The 20699-nt window shown below is 40.7% G+C and overlaps 1 protein-coding gene across 2 annotated transcripts in view; it reads left to right on the forward strand.

The window, feature by feature from the left end:
• Positions 1–20699, forward strand: part of LOC126475087 (nucleoporin Nup188) — a 273311-nt gene that overhangs the window by 121332 nt on the left and 131280 nt on the right. For both annotated transcript variants that reach the window (XM_050102653.1, XM_050102655.1), the window contains exons 10-12: positions 836–984; positions 5718–5994; positions 6421–6718. In XM_050102653.1, the coding sequence (XP_049958610.1) occupies positions 836–984; positions 5718–5994; positions 6421–6718 (724 nt within the window). The remainder of the gene's footprint in view (positions 1–835; positions 985–5717; positions 5995–6420; positions 6719–20699) is intronic.

A 20699-nucleotide genomic window follows, 5' to 3' on the forward strand; every position in this document is an offset into this window, starting at 1 on the left:
GAAAACAGAATAAAACTGCTGAAGCATTATTTACCGACAGAATATTGAAGGAAAGCAGTAGCTGCCTTTTTAGCTACATGAGAGACACATTGTGAGACTTGTTATATCTTCTGCTGGTCACATCTTGCGTTCTCTAGCTGCTTATTTTTCTTTTATACAGTGAGCAATCATTCAGTTATTTGAACATGAATTTGAATTGTCATTTTGATGTTAGTACTGAGCCAACATAATGAAATTTACTGCTATCTCATACATGCTACACCTCACTTCATAACCAGCTCTGCACACTCTCCCTGATGGATCATTGAGTTCAGACCAACTGGTGTGCCAGCCTCTGCCAATGTCGCCATTTTATTGAGATATGCAAGGGCATTGGGTTAGCACATCACCCTCCCTCCCATTGGAATTTTGTCAACTTGGGAACTGCTACTTGTCATTCAAGTAGCTCCTCGTTTAGCATTACGAGGCTGAGTGCACTCCGTTCCAGTCCTCCCACCAAGGAAAAATCTCAGGCAGTACTGGTAACTGAGCTCGGGTCCTCCACATGGCAGTCGGACATGCTGAGTGCTTAGCTGTGGAAGCAGATATTCCTGTGTCTGTTTGTCACAGAATTGACAGTTTTACCCTTCATGGCTTTTGCTTGTCCCATCCATTTGTTTTTATAATTTAAACATCCTGTGTAGCTTCTAGATTTGTACACTGGCAAAGTTGTTTGTCAGGAATATATCACAAAAATAAGATGAAGAAATATGAATAAGGGAATTTCATGTGATACTCTATTTATAATATTATACTTATATGTCGGTAGCCTTATAGAATTTTATTTTTCAAACAGAAGTTATCAAGTGATGATGGTGACCTGTCAAGTGCTGAAGAGAATGTGCTAACAGGACTTCATATAATCAACAACATGCTTCTAGCTAAAGTGGATTTATGTCCCGAACTTACAAATGCTGTCAACTACACTGTCACAATGATTACTAGGTAAGACTCAAGCCTCTGTAACATAAAATAATATTGTTTTGAGTATGCTGCAGACGTTTTGCTGGGGAGCCCTTACACATCTTCTGTATAGGCCCAACTTCTCCCCACGTGATTACTGCATATTTGGAGCCCTGAAGAAAGACATTCATTTCCATTGATCTGCTATGTACAAAGAGGTGCACATTTGAGGACAATAATGATTCTGTAAGCATCTGCAAACATTTTTCCATGCAGGCATGGACTGTCTTTTCTCATAGTGAGGAAAGTGCAGTAACAGTTATGGTGATTCTTTTGGAAACAATAAAGTGTTTGCAATATTATGAAAAGGATAGTTGCTACTCACCATATAGAGGAGATACTGAGTCACAGATAGACACAACAAAAACACACTTAGAAATTGAGCTTTTGGCCAACTAGTCATTCGTCGGATATACACAACATAAGCACGCGTGCGCACACACACACACACACACACACACACACACACACACACCACCACCACCACCACCACCACCACCACAGTCTCTGACAGCTAAGGTGTGTTTTGTTGCCTATTTCCAATGAAGGCCTAGTTGTAGTTGGCCAAAAGCTCATTTTCTGACAGTTCTTTTCATGATATTCTTACATTCCATCTTGGATTTTCCATTGTGTAATACAGTGTTTACTTACTTTTATTCCATGCGTTTCATTTTTATTTGACTATCCTTTATAGTAAGCCATATTTGTATTCCATATATTGTTAACACACTTTGTGGAAAATAACAACTCGCCCCCACCCCCGCCCCCTTCCCTACCAGAGCATGTCTCCCACCATATCACCAGGGATTAGTCTAGCTGTGGAAGAGTTGGCATACTCATAACTTTGTGAAACACTCTGTAGTTGCTTTTTGTGACCTAGTACATTAGAGAAAATGAAGAATTGCATGCTCACAGTTCATTTTACAGACCTATGAAGGAGGGAAGCACAGGACCAGAATCATGCTTCTGATATCCAACCCATGTTTCCAACTTCTTACACCCACAGAACACACTTTATCCCTTAACGTGGTTCTAATGCGCTCAGATGCAGTACAGACATTTAATATTCATTTTTAAGTCACATTATTTAACAATAAACATTAATTGTATACCATTAAAGCACAATTTTTAATAATATGTTTTTTTCCGCCTCTATAACATGGAAGCTATTAGTCCTATAGAAAAAAATGTATGGAACCATTTTTGTGGGAAATTTACTGTAGTTCAATTTTGTACTGGGAAACATTTTGGTAGAAGTTACAGTTTTCAAGATGTTCAGAAAAAATCTTAAGAAGTGACCATTGTAACCCCCACCCCCTCTCCCCAGCCCCCATCACTACCCCATGGTCAATTTTTAGCATGTAGTTCGCGACACCCCCTCCCCCCCCCCCCCCTCCCTGCCCCTGTACAAACTAGCAACTGTAATTTTACCCCCAGTTGTAATTTTTTTGTTTTTGTTGACGGGGCTCTTTCTCCCACATTGTATCAAGATATCTAATGTGCATGATGCAAGAAAGAGGTGAACTTCCAGTCTCTAGAGCACATTTTCAATCCAGGGCTGGGGATTTTCCAGCATGTGGTTGTCCTGCAACCATCTAGTTACATATTTGCAAACGTAAAGTTGTCATGATCAACCACACTTTATAATTTTTGACTTCAGCACTGAGAGTGGAGCTAGAAGAATACAGCTTTGGTCTTTTGTAAACCAGCCATTTGCTACACATAAAGAAAATATGTAGGGTATTGGAAAGAGGAATGAGGAGTGGTGGGTTACTCCCAATCCCAGAGTAACCCTATGACTATTTTTAATAAGATGATTATTTTTATCCACTTTGATAATAACGTAATTGTTATATATTATTTTTTAAGAAAATATCAAACCAGTACTTGACTCTTGTGCATAAATTTTGCCAGTTACTTAACTTGTCAAAGCTTTTTGATATTGGTTAGACGGAAAAATTCGGGAATTATGTCGCAAAATTATTGCACTGTATGATAAACATGCTCCTCAACGCACTGTCAAGGTAAAGAGAGCTCCCGCTCCGTAGCTCACCACTGCATTACGCCAGTTAATGAATGAACGTGATGCTGCACATAGGGCCTTCAAGCGTAACCCAACTCCCGAGGCGTACGAAGCTTATAGGAAACTCCGAAATAGAACCAAGCAAAGCGTGAGGAATGCCAAAATCAGACATGCCCGCTCTGTCGTATGCGGCATATCAAAACCTGCTGCACTGTGGAAAAAGCTGCGCAGTTTCGGTATAGGGAAGCGAAGATCTGACGCTGTTTATCAAGCGTCTGCAGAAGAATTAAACGATTTCTTCTCAACAGCCGTAAACTGCCACGCAGCGACAAATTACCAGCCCCAAGATATCAATCTCTCGAGAGACAAGTTTTTCCTAAAACATGTCACTACCGGCACAGTACACAAGGCAATTATGAGAATCTCTTCCGAGGCAGTAGGAAATGATGGAGTGAGCATTGGCATGATTAAGAACGTCGTAAACACTATTACTCCAGTTATCACAGACATCTTCAACCTGTCTCTTGTCAGTAGTACATATCCTACTGAGTGGAAGCAAAGCTTAATTCAACCTATACCCAAGACTGACAACCCTAAGTCGCCAGGTGACTACAGGCCGATCAGCATACTTCCTGCAATATCTAAAGCCCTAGAATACATCGTCCATGAACAGCTGACGGATTACCTCAAAACTCATAACATCCACGACAAATATCAGTCAGGCTTTCAAAAGCACCATAGTACAGCAAGCTGCATTAATCAAAGTAACTGATGACATTAAACATGCTATGGACAGACGTGAAGCTACCATCCTAACACTGCTTGACTTTAGCAAGGCTTTTGATACAGTTGACTTTGATATATTACTAATTAAAATGAAGCAGCTGAATTTCTCAAACAGCGCAATACACTGGTTCGACAGCTACCTCAAAAACAGAAGTCAACAAGTCATTTGTGGGTCGGAAAAGTCATCATGGAAAAACATGCGCTCTGGAGTTCCCCAAGGCTCCGTCCTTGGTCCATTACTCTTCTCACTGTACATTAATGATATTTCTTCAGTGATTCACTCCTGCAACTACCATCTATATGCCGATGACATCCAACTGTACATAAGTGCAAGCCCCAAGAACATTGCTGACGCAGTAGCGAGTATGAACGCAGATCTTTGCTCTGTTTCTCTATGGGCACAGAACCTAGGTCTGAAACTAAACCCCAAGAAATCCCAGGTCATACTTATATCTCATCCAAAGTTAATCAGTCGGTACTTTCGCGAAACAGTCCCTCAAATACTCCTCAATGGTACCCAACTACCATACCAAAAAACAGTAAAAGACCTTGGAATAATCTTGGATGAACACCTAAACTGGGAAGAACAAACAGTCACAGCTTGCCGGAAATCGCTCTCCTCCCTACATGCAATTCAAAAATTTAGAAAAATATTTCCAACCCATGTTAAACAAAAATTAGTCCAAACACTAGTCTTGCCTAATCTTTACTACTGTGATGTAGTTCAACATGGCACAAATAATGAAAATTCGAGATGCCTCGAGCTAGTGATGAATGCTTGTGTTAGATACATATGCAACATACGGTTGTATGATCATATCAGTCCTTCATACTCCCAGCTAGGTTGGATACGCCCACATAAGGCACGCGATCTCCACACGATGTGCTTACTTCATCGATTTCTTAGCCACTGGTGCCCCCAATACTTATCTTCTCACATTAAACACCTATCATCATTCCACAACCGCAATACCAGATCGGATACGTCTAGCATCTTGGCTGTACCTTTACATAACACAAAATCTTTCTCCGTGTCATTCTCCATCTCAGCCATACGACTATGGAACGCGCTCCCCTGTGATCTGCATCTTATCCAAAACCACTCAACATTCAAGAGGGAACTTAAGACTTACATATTAGGGACGGTATAGCCACCATTGTTGTGCCCCCCCCCCCCCCCCCCCTCATCTTTTTCTTTCTCCTCTCCATCATAGCTTCGAATTTTACCATTCTATTTCTCTTCCTGTAACCTATCTACCTCTTCTATATCTCTTTCACCCCATTCCATCGTCTTATGTCTCTGCTTGATGAGAATAACTCACAAGCTGCAAGAATATAACGAGAAAATTCCCAACTAGCAATAGGACTGACACTCATAAAAGAAAAATATGTTTACTTTCATATACATAGTCATTATTATTATTATTATTATTATTATTATTATTATTATCATTATTATTATTATTTTTATTATTCTTGATTGTTATAATTATTTTTTGATTGTTATAATTATCATTGTACTACTTTTATAATCTCTATTTTTTTTTTCTTTAACATTAATACTGTATAACATGTTATATGTCCTAATTTTCTGTAGACACTGAAATTTGTTGAATCTGAGTATGCCTGGTTAGGTGTAAGAGAGGGCCTGAAGGCCCTAATCTTGCCAGGTAAAATAAATGCATAAATAAATAAATAAATAAATTATATGAGGTAGATTTTAGTGTTTGCATTAGAAAGCATTTTTGTTGAACATTTCCTGTGAAACATTGTTCTCCTATGTGTTTTTATCTTTTTTAATGTATATTGTATTCTCCAGTGAATAGTACATTCTATTTATTTGATGTGTTTCTTATCAAATAATGCTGAGAGATTGTTCCTAATATTGTAATTGTTTCACTTTCAGATTCAAAAGAATTAAGCGAGCTTCAGCTAAGGTATTCAGCTCATGCTTAGACATAATGACCACACTTGCATCACAAGACCGAATGAAAGTTTATACAGTTCTGAAACAGCTACAGATATTTCCAACATTAGAGAATGCCCCATTAAATCTTACACTCATATCGGGCAATTATCTGTATGTCAGAACCATTGGTGACTGGCTTTATAATGAAGAATGCCCAAGTGGCACTTATGCATTATTGAAATCTTATTTAAATTTCTTGTATAAGATTATCAAGGTAAGTTTTGTATTTATGGAAGAAGTAATAGTCCAGTTTTGAAAGTAACAATATGTAATTTAAAACTGACAGTATTCCTTTGTTAAAGTCTATAAGTCATTAATTTAGTAGTACACTATAAAAAAAATATGCCTCTTGGATTCTAGGCATTGATTTTATTTAATTTCTCTGCAATTGTAGTTGTGAGAAGGTACAGGTCATTTTTTGATGATTTAGTCAAATATTCCTGCAATTACAAATATATTCTGTATTTTATTCTTATGACGTTCACCACGTTTTTCTGTTTGTGTGTAGAATACATAAATATCTTTAACACTTGTCACTTACTATTGGTTGTCATTGTGTTCATTACAATCATCATCGTCATCATCATCATATGAGTGTAGTACTACAATGAATAGAAATAGTGGTGTTATATTCTTTCAGCCTAACACAACTGTTACATCAGAAGAAAAGACATATGCCTACAGTGAATTGGTTTTACCAGGACTTATTTTCATTTTGAATGAAGTATTCCCTCGATATCAAACATGGAATTATGTGTCTGATTGTGATCAGCTGTCCATTGGAGTTACATGCATGAAAGTATTCCATGAGTTGCTTTTGGTGGGAGAGGTAACAAATGGCCCAGAAACCACTTACCTTCATTTGTTTAGAAAGCTTATCCTGCATAGTGTTCTACACACACCAAGTGGATTTGCACTCCTAAAGATTGTCGCCACAGGTACAGCCCTGATATTTGTCTAATAAATGATCTCCTATGTACTGTTCTGTTGCAATTACACTCTTAGTTATTGTTATAATGTGCTCTTAACTGTTCCTTGTACTTCATGATGTATTTGCTCGTTATAAGCAATTCCTCACAAAGACATATCTTCAAATTATTATGTATAAAAGTGGAAAGTAACAATTAGTGCTAAAAATAATTAAGATTTGGAAACTGACCTGTGTTCAACGTTCTACAGAAATTTATGAATGTGTAACTTCAGTTGTTGTGAGAGTGGGAAGCGACAACTTCTCTGTTTGTAATTATTGAGTTTTTTTCAGCAGATACAAGAAAGATTTAGAGTGTTTATTTAATTGTACACACAAGGGGTGTGCTGGATGTCATAGTAAAAATATATGAAAGTCAGCTACTATGTGCTGCCTATGAAGTGGAGCTAAAACCTAAACTGTTTGACTATATGTAATGCTGTAAAATTCTGTGAGTTGTATGTTTACACAAGAGTAAAGGGGAGGAACATGGTCTTGGTATTGATTCTTTGGGACACTTTGCACATTGCTTCAGATAAATTTATGAAGATTTCAGAAAGTTGCTACTATAACTGCAACTGTATGGAACCAATGGTATGTTTTTGTACTTTCATCAAACATTACCTGACCGTCAAAGATTGTAATGTTCTCTCATTTATGCTTTTTGAGTTAGGTCTCTCTCTCTCTCTCTCTCTCTCTCTCTCTCTCTCTCTCTCCCCCTCCCCCTCTCCCACCCTTTCATTTAAAGAATCTCATATTTAAAATTATTTTTCTGTTTATGTATGTATTGTTGTTGTTGTTATTGTGGTCTTCAGTCCAGAGACTGGTTTGATGCAGCTCTCCATGCTACTCTATCCTGTGCAAGCTTCCTCATCTCCAAGTAACTACTGCATCCTTCATCCTTCTGAATCCGCTTAGTGTATTCATCTCTTCGTCTCCCTTTATGATTTTTGCTCTTCACACTTCACTCCAGTACTAAATTGGTGATCCCTTGATGCCTCGGAACGTGTCCTACCAACTGATCCCTTCTTTTAGTCAGGTTGTACCACAAATCCTCTTCTCCCCAATGCTATTCAGCACCTCCTCATTAGTTACATGATCTACCCACCTAATCTTCAGCATTCTTCTGTAGCACCACATTTCAAAAGCTTCTATTTTCTTCTTGTCTAAACTATTTATTCTCCATGTTTCGCTTCCATACATGACCAAACTCTATACAAATACTTTCAGAAAAGACTTCCTGACACTTAAATGTATACTTGATGTTAACAAATTTCTCTCCTTCAGAAATGCTTTCCTTACCAGAGCTAGTCTTCATTTTATATCATCTCTGCTTCAACCATCATTTGTTATTTTGCTCTCCAGATAGCAAAACTCTTTTACTACTTTTAATGTCTCATTTCCTAATCTAATTCCCCCGCATTACCCGATTTAATTTGATTGCATTCCATTATCCTCATTTTGCATTTGTCGATGTTCATCTTATATCCTTCTTTGAAGACACTGTCCAATCCGTTCAACTACTCTTCCAGGTCCTTTGCTGTCTGACAGGATTACAATGTCACTGACAAACCACAAAGTTTTTATTTCTTCTACATGGATTTTAACTCCTGTTCCAAATTTTTCTTTTGTTTCCTTTACTGCTTGCTCAATGTACAGATTGAATAACATTAGGGATAGGCTACAACCTTGTCTCACTCCCTTTTCAGTCACTGCTTGCCTTTTATGTCCCTCGACTCTTAAAACTACTATCTGGTTTCTGTACAAATTGTAAATAGCCTTCCGATCCCTGTATTTTACCTCTGTCACCTTCTGAATTTGAAAGGAGTATTCCATTCAACATTGTCAAAAGCTTTCTCTAAGTCTACAAATGCTAGAAATATAGGTTTGCCTTTATGTATTATTATTTGACAATGTTGTTGTGTTCTACAATCTGAAGACTAGTTTGATGCTGTTCTCCACACTAGTCTCTCCTGTGCAAGCCTCTTCATCTCAGCATAACTATTGCAATCGACACTGCAGTTTTTTTAAAAACAGTGGGACATTTTTAAAAGTTTAGAAAAAAAACTTGGGTAATTAAGGAAAAATGGGACGCAAATTCTGTTGACAGTATCTAATGGACACAGAAGTTTACCTTTGCATCCTGCACTCAGATGATCCAAAATGACTTTTTATAATTATTCTGCTGAACAGTCACATACATTTCAATTTTGTGTACTTAACAAGAAGTGCATTTTCATTTGAAAACTACTGGGATGTTTCTTCATCTTAATGTGATTCTTACATTTACAGATCTTTAATGCCACATTTCTTTTCGAAGCATTGGTGTTCTGGTAGAGGTAGAGGTGTAGAGAGAGAGAGAGAGAGAGAGAGAGAGAGAGAGAGAGAGAGAGTGTGTGTGTGTGTGTGTGTGTGTGTGTGTGTGTGTGTGTGTGTGAGCGTGCGTGCACGCAGGGGGGGGGGGGGGGGGGGCACCTGTAACACCCACAGTAATGTCAAGCAGTAATACTAGTAATTGAAGAAAGTAATTATTGATAACTTATATAGTCACTATTAGAGTCTTACAAAAATTGCAATAATAGTAATGATATTTTGAAAGTAGTTTAGTTTCATGACAGAAAACACAATCAAACCCCTTTGATTTTTACCCCTCAGAAACTTTCATTTTACCCTTCAGGCAATAGTTACCCCTATGTGCGGAACCACTGTTCTAGATACTCCTTCCAGCTTTTAGCTTTACCTTCTTTGCTTAGTATTGGATTACCATCTTATCTCCTGATATTCATACAGCTCCTTCTCTTTTCTTCAGGAGTTTCTATATCTTTCTTGCTTTGTTTGCTGCATTTTTATATTTTCACTTTATGTCAATTAAATGTAATGCCTTATGTTATCCATTGATTTCACTAGTCCTTGCTCATTTCAGTCTAATGCTCTGACATGTAGAATGCCACTTTTGTTTTCCCTGATGATGATACTTGTCCAAATGAAGGGCTATTTTATTTCCAGAATATTTTACACGAGAGGATGCCATCATCATTTTACCATGTAGTAGAGCTGTGTGCCTGTAGGACAAAATAACAGCTGTAGCTTCCCCTCACTTACAGCTGTTTGCAGTACCAGCATAGTAGGGCCATGTTGGCTAATGTTACAGGCCAGGTCAGTCAGTCATCCAGACACTTGTTCCTGCCACAGTTGAAAAAGATTGCTGTCCCTCTTCAGTAACAGTGGATTAGCCTGGTTGCACCAAGTGTATCATTGATACCCTTTCACCTTGAATTTTAATTCCACTCCTGAATCTTTCTTTTATGTCCATCATTGTTTCTTCAGTGTACAGATTGAACAGTAAGGGCGAAAAACTGTATCCCTGTCTTACACCCTTTTTAATCCGAGCCTTTCTTGGCTCTTGTACATAAGAGGGCTATTCAAAAAGCAATGTGACTTCAAATTGCACAGGCAACGTACATTTAACTATCGACTTTTATTGTTACATATTTCCTGAACATATGTTCAGTTTCAAGTGTACAGCATACTTTGTTTGTTTTTGACAGATAGAAAGGTTAGACGTGTTTTAGTGTGCTCGGCGATTTTCAGTTATTATAAAAATTGAGCAAAGAATTTGCGTCAAGTTTTGTGTGATATATGGAATCAAGTGCTCTAAAACACTTGAAACCTTGACAGTGGCATACAGTGAGTTTGCTCTAAGTAATAAAAATGTATGGAAGTGGTACAGGCTCTTCCAAGATGGCCGAGAAGATGCCAGTGACGAACCTCATTCTGGACGCCCCTGCATATCAACAACAGGTGATAACATTGAAGCTGTGAAGAAAATTGTTGAGGAAAACCATCGAATTATCGTAAGATATGTTGCTGAGGATGTTGGCATATTGATCGACTAATGTCATGCAATTTTTTCAAATGTTTTGGGCATGAGACCTATGTGTGCGAAATTTGTTCAAAACTTCTCAATTTTGATCAGAAGAACTGTCACATGAGCATCACTCAAGAACTCTTAAATGATGTCCCTGATGATCCTCATTTGGTCAAAAGGGTCATAACTGGTGACAAAACATGGGTTTACGGTTATGACGTCGAAACCAAAGCCCAATTGTCCCAATGGAAGCATCCCGGAGAGCCAAGACTGAAAAAAGCATGTCAATTTCGATCAAATGTCAAAGTTTTGCTCACTGTTATTTCAATTACCATGGCGTAGCGCATCGTGAATTTTTGCATCAATGTTGTATGGTCAGTAAGGAGTATTACCTTGACATTATGCGCCATTTGCAAGGAACAGTACACAAAAAAGTCCAGAATTGTGGAAAAACAATTCATGACTTTTACGTCACGCCAATGCACCTGATCATTCATCATTACTTTTGAGAGATTTTTTACCCAAAACTAGACAACAATCATGCCACAGCCACCATATTCGCCAGATTTGGCCCCATATGACTTTTTCCTGTTCCCAAAACTGAACAGACCTAAGAGAGAATGAAGATTTTTAACAATTGAGGAAATAAATACTGCATCGCTGGAAGTACTCAAGGCTGTACCAAAAGAAGTGGATCAGAAGAAGCATTGGCACAAGTGTATTGTATCTGAAGGGGACAACATGAATATTGATGAATAAACAAATATTTTTTCATAAAATTATAAAGTCATCTCACTTTTTGAACACATCTCATATTGTATATCACCCTTCTCTTCCTGTAGTCTACCCCTATTTTTCCTCAGAATTTCAAATAATCTTGCACCATTTTACATTGTCGAATGCTAGGTCAACAAATCCCTATTAATGTGCTGATTTTTCTGTAGTCTTGCTTCCATTATAAAACGTAATGTCAGAAGTGCCTCCTGGTACCTTTACCTTTCCTAAAACCAAACTGATCATCATCTAACAGCCCCTCAATTTTCTATTCCATTCTTGGGTGTATTATTCTTGTCAGCAACTTGTATGGATCAACTGTTAAGCTGCTTGTGCTATAATTCTCTCAGTTGTCAGCTCTTGCAGTCTTCGGAATTGTGCGGATCATATTTTTCTGAAAGTCAGATGGCATGTCTTCAGACTCGTACATTAAACACACCAATGTGAACAGGCATTTTGTTGCCACTTCCCCCATTGATTTTAGAAATTCTCATGGGATGTTATCTATCCCTTCTGCCTTATTTGATCTTAAGTCTTCCAAAGCTCTCTTAAATTCCGTTTCTAATACTGGATCCCCTATCTCTTCTTAATCAACTCCTGTTTCTTCTTCTATCACATCAGGTGAATCTTCCCTCTTATAGAGGCCTTCAATGTACTATTCCCAATTATCCGCTCTCTGCTCTGCATTTAACAGTGGAATTCCCATTGCACTCTTAATATTACCACCCTTACTTTCAATTTCACCAAAAGTTGTTTTGACTTTCCTATGTGCTGAGTCAGTTCTTCCGACCCTCATTTCTTTTCGATTTCTTCACATTTTTCATGCAGCCATTTTGTCTTAGCTTCCCTGCACTTCCTATTTATTTCATTCCTCAGCGACTTGTATTTCTGTATTCCTGCATTTCCCCAAACATTTTTGTACTTTTGTCTTTCATCGATCAGCTGAAGAATTTCTTCTGTTACGCATGGGTTCTTTGCAGTTACTTTCTTTGTACCTAAGTCTTTCTTTCCAGCTTCTGTGATTGCCCTTTTTGGAGATGTCCGTACCTCTTCAACTGTACTGCCTATTGAGCTATATCTTATTGTTGTATCTATGGCCTTTGAGAACTTCATGCATATCTTGTCGTTCCTTATTACTTCCGTATCCCACTTCTGTGTGTATTGATTCTTCCTGACTAATTTCTTAAACTTCAGCCTACTTGTCATCATTACCAAATTTTGATCTGAGTTTATATTTGCTCCTGGGTATGCCTTACAATCCAGTATCTGATTTCAGAATCTCTGTCTGACCATGATGTAATCTAACTGAAATCTTCCCGTATCACTCGGCGTTACCCAAGTATACTTCTGCCTCTTGTGATTCTTTAACAGAGTACTTTCTATTACTAGCTGAAAATTATTACAGAACTCAATTAGTCTTTCTCCTCTCTCGTTCCTTGTCCCAAGCCCATATTCTCATGGAACCTTTTCTTCTACTCCTCAAGCTGCGTTCCTCTACCCCATGACTATTAGATTTTCATCTCACTTTATGTTCTGTATTACCCATTCATTATCCCCATTTACTTTCTTCTCTCTCTCTCTCTTCATGTTCATCTTGCTGCATCGACATGTATACCTGAACAATTGTTGTCGATTTTGGTTTGCTGTTGATTCTGATAAGAACAACTGTGTCACTGAACTGTTCACAGTGACACTCTCTCTGCCCTACCTTTCTATTCATAACACATCCTGCCCCTGTTATAGCATTTTCTGCTCTTGTTGATATTACCCTATTCTCATCTGACCAGAAATCCTTGTCCTTTCCATTTCACTTCACTTGCCCCAACTATGTTTAGATCAAGCCTTTGCATTTCCCTTTTCAGATTTTCTGGCTTCCCTACCACATTCAAGCTTCTGATATTCCATGCCCCAACTCATAGAACATTATCAGTTCATTGTTTATTCAATATTTCTCTCATGGTCACCTCCATTTTGGCAGTTTCTGCCCGGAGATCCGAAGGGCGGACTATTCTGGAATCTTTTGCCAGTGGAGAGGTCATCATGACATGACACTTTTTCAGTTACAGGCCACATGTTCTGTGGATACACATTATATATCTTTGATGCAGTTGTTTCCATTGCCTTCTGCATCCTCATGCCGTTGATCAAGCTGATTCTTTGACATTTAGGGGCAGTTCCCCACCACAAGGAAAAGCGTGTGCCCTGAACCTCTGTCCACTCCTCTGCCCTCTTTGACAAGGCCATTGGCAGAGTGAGTATGACTTCTCATACCACAGATCTTCAGCTACAGATGCTGATTATTAATCAAAATTTAAGTGGTGATGGGTTTCGAACTCGGGACCAAGGACATTTTGATTACAAATCAAGGATGATACCCCAGGACCATGGGTGAATAATTAAGTTCCCTTATGAACTTCAAAACACCAGAAGGGATTAGTGATCCCTATGACCATGTGTCAGTTCCACGAAACACTGGTCCATGGTACTGTCCTGTGAGAGGGAGGTGGAGCTTGTTGCCCAGCATCGCTCCTCACTGCTCTGGCAATCGTAATTCTAGTTTGTTTAAACTCATGCCCGACTGCCAGTTTATACTGTCCCCACTTTGCACTATAGCAACAGGAAAGCAAAACCTGTCAAAGTATTTCAACCCCACCTAAATTCCTCCCCCAATGTGCAAATACAGATATTTCTGCTTCTACTTCTATGCTAAGTACGTTGACAATTCTATCTCTAATGTTGTCAGGTATGGGTTGTATGCTTATGCCTGGAAAAGAAAAATAATGTTGAGAAACACCTTAAATCAGAGAAACATTCTCATCTGAACTATGCATGCAGTTCAGTGTGTTATCAAATTATCTGAACACTAACGTGGAGAAAATATTGATGTTCAGCTGAAATCCCTTTGCTTCCTCTCATTGTGATCCCATCACCCCTTCTTCTGATCCCTTCGCCACCTCCACACACAAAGTCACTCCCTCCCTCCCTGCCACCACCACCACCACCACCACCACCACCACCACCACCACCTTCATGACTGCAGCATTGCCTTTGGTTCCTGCAAGTCTCTTCCACACAAACCTCTCTGACTCCCATCCTCACCCCTTTACACACTTTCATTATACTAAGTTATGATAATTTTGACATTTCATAGCTGGCTTTGTGGCCGAGCGGTTCTAGGCGCTTCAGTCGGGAATCGCGCTGCTGCTACGGTCGCAGGTTCGAACGCTGCCTCGGGCGTGGATGTGTGTGATGGCCTTAGGTTGGTTAGGTTTAATTAGTTCTAAGTGTAGGGGACTGATAACCTCAGATGTTAAGTCCCATAGTGCCCAGAGCCATTTTTGACATGGCATAATAAGGAAACCAGCAATGGTTGCCCACCTTACTTATGAAACAGATGCTGATGGAAAAATAGTTTGTTGGAAAACAAGGTTTTTGCGCTGTGAAATTACATTGTATTAAAGATAACAGAAGATACAAGTTACTTTAGGAGAATTGAAATGCATATGTTATATATTTACATAAAATTGTCATTTTTCATTTCTCCTTCACTTGAATGTCTTAGAATACATTTTTTCTTCATGTTTTTGTTTCACTGGTTGGTGGCACATATGCAGTTAATAGCCTGTATCTTCCAGGGCAGCTGTGATTGGTTTTCGTGTTTTTTCTTGTGTATTGCAGTGTTTTTTTCTTGTGTATTGCATATCATTTTTAAGTTGAAATTCACGAAGCACTGTAGTGTTCATAATGAATTCTTGTACTTTTGGGTCTCCATAAAAGTATTCGCCAATGTGGTATGATGTGGACATCCAACAACATTGGTATTATAGAGCTGCGTAGTTCTACCACCATTGGTCCACTGTAGGTCAAGCTAAAATCACCACGCAGGCAAAATGCACGAACCATATTGGAAACTGTGCTCATTCATACTATAACCAGTCATATTCTTTGATTTATCTTGCCTTTTTTCTCCAGATAAAAAGTTTGCCCTTCTCTTTGTGTTGTCAGCTCACTTCTTTAACATTTTTGAGTAGCATGTGTAAAAATCAGTTGTTCAACGTAGTGATGGAGATCCATTAATATTTATTTAGAATTGTACTGAGGAAGAAAATTGCAACCAGCCACAATGTTTTCACAATAATAGGTTTTTTTTGTAGAACTACTTTTGTGCTTAGGTCCAACATCAGATGGCAGTGAGGATTTCTTGTATAATTTCTAAATTTTTATTTTTGGAAAAGGACAAGGAATACAGAATTTCGTTGATGGATTTCATTTACCTTTTATCAGCCATTTAATGACATCATGTTGTTGCACTGTTTCAGTGAGTTTCTTCAACTGAAGTGGCTGACTAGGAAACTCGTCAAAACACTGCGGCAACATGATGCGATGACACGGTTGATAACCTGAGAATATTTCATCAATTTAGGAAAATATGTTCTTCATATATTAAATCTTAACCACAAGCTTCTTGGAGTTTGCCATGCTGAAACAGGAAAATTAAAGTATTTCGTATTAAATAAATCTGTATCGTTCCACACACACACACACACACACACACACACACACGACCTTTTCATTTGTTGAGCTGAAGCTGCAACATGGTGTCTCATAGTCATCCTTTTAGCAAATTTACTAATTGGTACTTTAGTAATTCTTTAATTTCTTGCAAGGAACCATGGAACTTGCTGTCTGAGGGGTGGTTTGCGTGCCTCAGCGATACAGGTAGCTATACCGTAGGTACAGTCACAGTGGAGGGATATCTCTTAAGAGGCCAGACAAACATGTAGTTCCTGAAGAGAGGCATCAGCCCTTTCAATAGTTGCAGGGGCAACAGTCTGGATGATTGACTGATGTGGCCATGTAGCATCAGCCAAATGTCCTTGCTGTGCTGGTGCTGGAAACAGTTGAAAGCAAGGGGAGACTAAAGCCATAGTTTTACCCGAGGGCATGCAGCTCTTCTATATGGTTAACAATAATTGTATCCTCATGGGTAGAATGTTCTTGAGGTAAAATAGTCCCGTATTCAGATCTCGGGGCAAAGACTTATCAGGAGGAACAAAACTGGTAGTCTACAGATGGGAGCATGGAATGTTATATCCCTTAATCAAGTAGGCAGGTTAGAATATTTAAAAAGTGAAGTGCATAGGTTACATATAGTGGAAATTACTGAAATTTGGTGCGTGAGGAACAGGACTTCTGTTCAGGCGAATACAGGTTTACAAATACAAAATCATATAGTGCTAATGCAGGAGAGGGTTTAATAATGAATAAGAAAATAGGAATGCGGGTAAGCTACTATGTGCAGTATAGAGATTGCATTGTCATAGCCAAGATAGAGATGAAGCCCACACATACCACAGTAGTACAAGTTTGTACCAACTACCTCCACAGATGATTTCCCCTCCGCCCCCCTCCCCCCACAGGGGCTCGCCACTCTTTGGCGGGTTCATGCTTGGCTACCGTGGGGCCCCAGCCCTAGCAGCATTTTTTCCCTTCTATGGTGCATGTCTATCCTCTTGCTATTCTTTTTCTCCTCTCTTGGGGAACACATCTGGGATATTATTGGGAATGTTCTGCATTGTCTGTCACTGATGTAAGAACAGTCTCACCTTTGTTTTTTGCTCCCTTTTCCTTTCTTTGTTTCTCTTCTCCTCTCGTTCCTCCACTGCAGTGTTTGAGGTTCCTCTTTTTTTCTTCTCCCTCCCTGTGCGCTCCTGAAGGCCGGCCCACGCGTCTGATGTATAACAGGTGACTGAGTAACGCGTAATTCCCAGCCCTGGGTTGACAGGTAGGGTTCGCACGTACCCCCTGGTACAGGCAAGGCCCAGGGAGGGGTGATTGCTTGGGCTGCAACCCTCCCAAATTGCCAGTTGGTCCCTCTGTTAGGTGTTTGGGAGGTGTGACCTGAGGTGTGAACAATCACCTAAGGCGGGTGCAGCCCCCTTGTGAAGAGGGCCCCTAGTTGGAAGGAGCGCACCATCGGAGACACTGGCAATCATGGGGGATTTTCTCATAATGAGTCAATTATCTTCCCAATCTATGTCTATGAAATGAAATGTAAACACAGTGAGGCTAATGATTCAAAGATCCTACCCGCTGCACTATGGTTCCTCATGGTCTCATGTACTGTTGACAGTCAGTCCTTCGCGAGGGTAAATCTGTTTATTATTCAGAAAGGTGTTGATTCAGTTGCCGTCCCTGTGAAATCCTGCTCTTGTTTACGGAATGGCACTTTGCTTTTGGAGACTAGTTGTGATTCTCAATCACAACTGCTTGCTGCCTCACTTCTCCATGGGTACCCTGTTCATGTTGAGGCCCATAGAACTTAGAATTCTTCCCATGGTGTAATTTACACTAGGCTGCTCAACAGTCCAAATGAGGCCGAAATCCAGTCTTACCTCTCTGATCAGGGTGTCATTGCCATCCATTGTGTAATGAAAAGGGTAGATTCCTCCTTAGTGCCCACCTGCACTCTTTTTCTCATCTTTGATCGGGTGCTGCTTCCGCCCAAGATCAAATCAGGTTATGAAATTATCACAGCCTGGCCATATATTCTGAACCCGATGTGCTGCTGCCAGTGTCATCATTTCAACCACACTAGAACGTCTTGTCGATGCCCAGCCATATCTGTCACCTGTAGTAGGAATGTGGATGAGGGCCTGCTTCTCCCCACTGTATCAACTGCCATGGCGGCCATGCCGCCGCCCGCCTCTCAGGATTGTATCTTGATGAGCGGGCTGTCCAAGATATCCGGATAAAGGAAAAAGTTCCTTACCTAGTAGCTCACAAGTTACTGGCTAGTCGCAAACCCTGCACTCTCCCGTCTGGCACCTATAGTTCTGTTCTTGTTACCCCTCGCTCCATGAATGACGTGGACATGCAGACGTGCGACCTTCAGTTCAGCTCTGAGGTTGTGAAATCACCCAGTGTCAAGGTAGCATCGCCATCCCCCCGTTCAGCTGTGCAACGAGCTGTCAAACTCTTGCCTCAAGGGGCAAAGCCAGCAGCTACACAATCAGTAGGCTGGAAAGGACCGAAGGAATACTCCCGTGAAGATTTCCTCCATCCCTCCAGCCAAACAACACCCAAGTCTTCCTCTAACTGGAAATGCTCAAAGAAGTCCACCAAAGACAAACGGTCTTCTCCTTCGCCAACTTGAAGATCCTCTTTGACGGTGTCACCCCATAATACCTTAGCCCGGACGGCCTCCATGTCACTGGTATGCACCACCAACTGTTTTTCATTGTTGAATTCTACAGACTGACCACACAAGCAAGCTGATGCTCCTGTGGACCCCATTGATCAGGATCCTCTTGCTCCTGTGGGTGCTTTCACATTTCCTACTGATTCATTGTGATCTTCCCCCTGAGGTCAGCATTCCATCTCATGGGGGCGTCATGCTGCTTATACGGAATGAGACTCATAGTCAACCCTTCTCCTGGTCTACACATCTTCAAGCTGTTGCAGTTCGCCTTTTCCTTCCCCACCTGACTTTTTCCCTCTGTACCATATATGTCCCTCCATCATTCGATGTCACCAGAGCAGACTTCCTTCAGCTTACTGGGCAGCTACCTCCTCCATTTTTGCTACTTGGTGACCCTTTGGGTTCCCCCCAGGACCTGTCAGAGAGGTGCCCTCTTGGCTGACCTTTTTAACGAACTTAACCTCTTCTGTCTTAACACAGGAGCACCCACTTTTGTTTCCAGCTCCTCACATACCTATTACCATTTGGACCTATCCTTCTGCACTGCCCAACTTGCCCATCATCTTGAGTGGTCCATTCTTTCTGACACCTACTCAAGCGACCATTTTCTGTGCGCTATCCGTTTGCTGACTCCTACCCCATCCACATGCATGCCCAAGTGGCAACTTACTAAGGCTGACTGGCAACTTTACTCCTCCCTGGTGATCTTCGAAGAACAAGATTTCCTTAGTTGTGATGACCAGGTGGAATATCTCACAAACGCTATCCTTACTGCTGCAGAACATTCCCCTCCTCCCACTTCCTCTTTACCACATGGTGTCCCAGTCCCTTGGTGGACTGAGGCAGAGCCACGACACAGTTCGCGCACTTCGGATTGCTCTCTGCATCTTTAACTGTCATCCAATGATGGCGCGAACTGCATTCATTATAAACAGATGCATGCAAAGTGTTATTGCGTTCTTTGAGACAACAGAAAAGCTCTCTGGTTTTCATTCACTAGTTCTTTTAACAGTTCCACTCCTTCCTTTGTCTGGGCCAACCTCCAATGGCTCTCTGGGACCAAGATCCTTTCCCCAATTTCCAGCCTGACAGTAGCAGACGATGTCCTCGTAGATCCTATTGCTATCTCCAACACCTTGGGCCACCATTTTGCAGAAGTTTAGCCGGCCGTGGTGGACGAGCGGTTATAGGCGCTACAGTCTGGAACCGCGCGACCGCTACGGTCGCAGGTTCGAATCCTGCCTCGGGCATGGATGTGTGTGATGTTCTTAGGTTAGTTAAGGTTAAGTAGTTCTAAGTTCTAGGAGACTGATGACCTCAGAAGTTAAGTCCCATAGTGCTCAGAGCCATTTTTTTGCAGAAGTTTCAAGCTCTTCCCACTATCACCCTGCTTTCCTCCACAGGAAACAAGCGGAAGAGGCTCAGGTGATACCCTTCTCTTCTCAGGATCGCGAGTGCTACAGTGTCGCCTTTACTGTGAGGCAGCTAGATCATGCTCTCAGCTCATCCCGATCCTCCGCCCCAGGGCTAGACGCCATCAACATTCAGATGCTGCAGCACCTTTCTCTTGCAGGCAAGCACTTTCTGCTTAATACGTTCAACCACATCTGAGCAGAGGGCACAGTTCCCGGATGCTGATGTGAAGCCACTGTCATACCCATACCTAAGCCCACTAAAGACAAAAACCTTCCTTCTAGCTACCGCCCCATCTCTCTAACCAGCTGTGTTTGCAAGGTGGTGGAACATATGATTCATGCCCGGCTGGTATGGTGGCTCGAGTCTCGCAATTTACTGATGAATGCACAGTGTGGCTTTCGAGCGCGGCTTTCTGCAGGTGACCATCTCTTTACTTTGTCCACCCATGTCAGGAGTGGTTTTCCACAGAAATCCCGGACTGTAGCCATGTTTTTCGGTTTGGAGAAGGCCTATGACACCTGCTGGAGAACGGTCTCCTCCGTACTCTTTACATGTGGGGCTTCCATGGCTGCCTGCTCTGTTTCCTTCAGGCATTTTTAAAAGAACAAGTTTTCAAGGTGTGTGTGGGTTCTGCCTTGTCGGACACCTTTATCCAGAAAAAGTGTGCCTCAGGGTTCCCTCCTGAGCATTAAC

Source organism: Schistocerca serialis, chromosome 4, assembly GCF_023864345.2.
Source record: "Schistocerca serialis cubense isolate TAMUIC-IGC-003099 chromosome 4, iqSchSeri2.2, whole genome shotgun sequence".
In the NCBI taxonomy this organism is placed as follows: Eukaryota; Metazoa; Arthropoda; class Insecta; order Orthoptera; family Acrididae; genus Schistocerca; species Schistocerca serialis.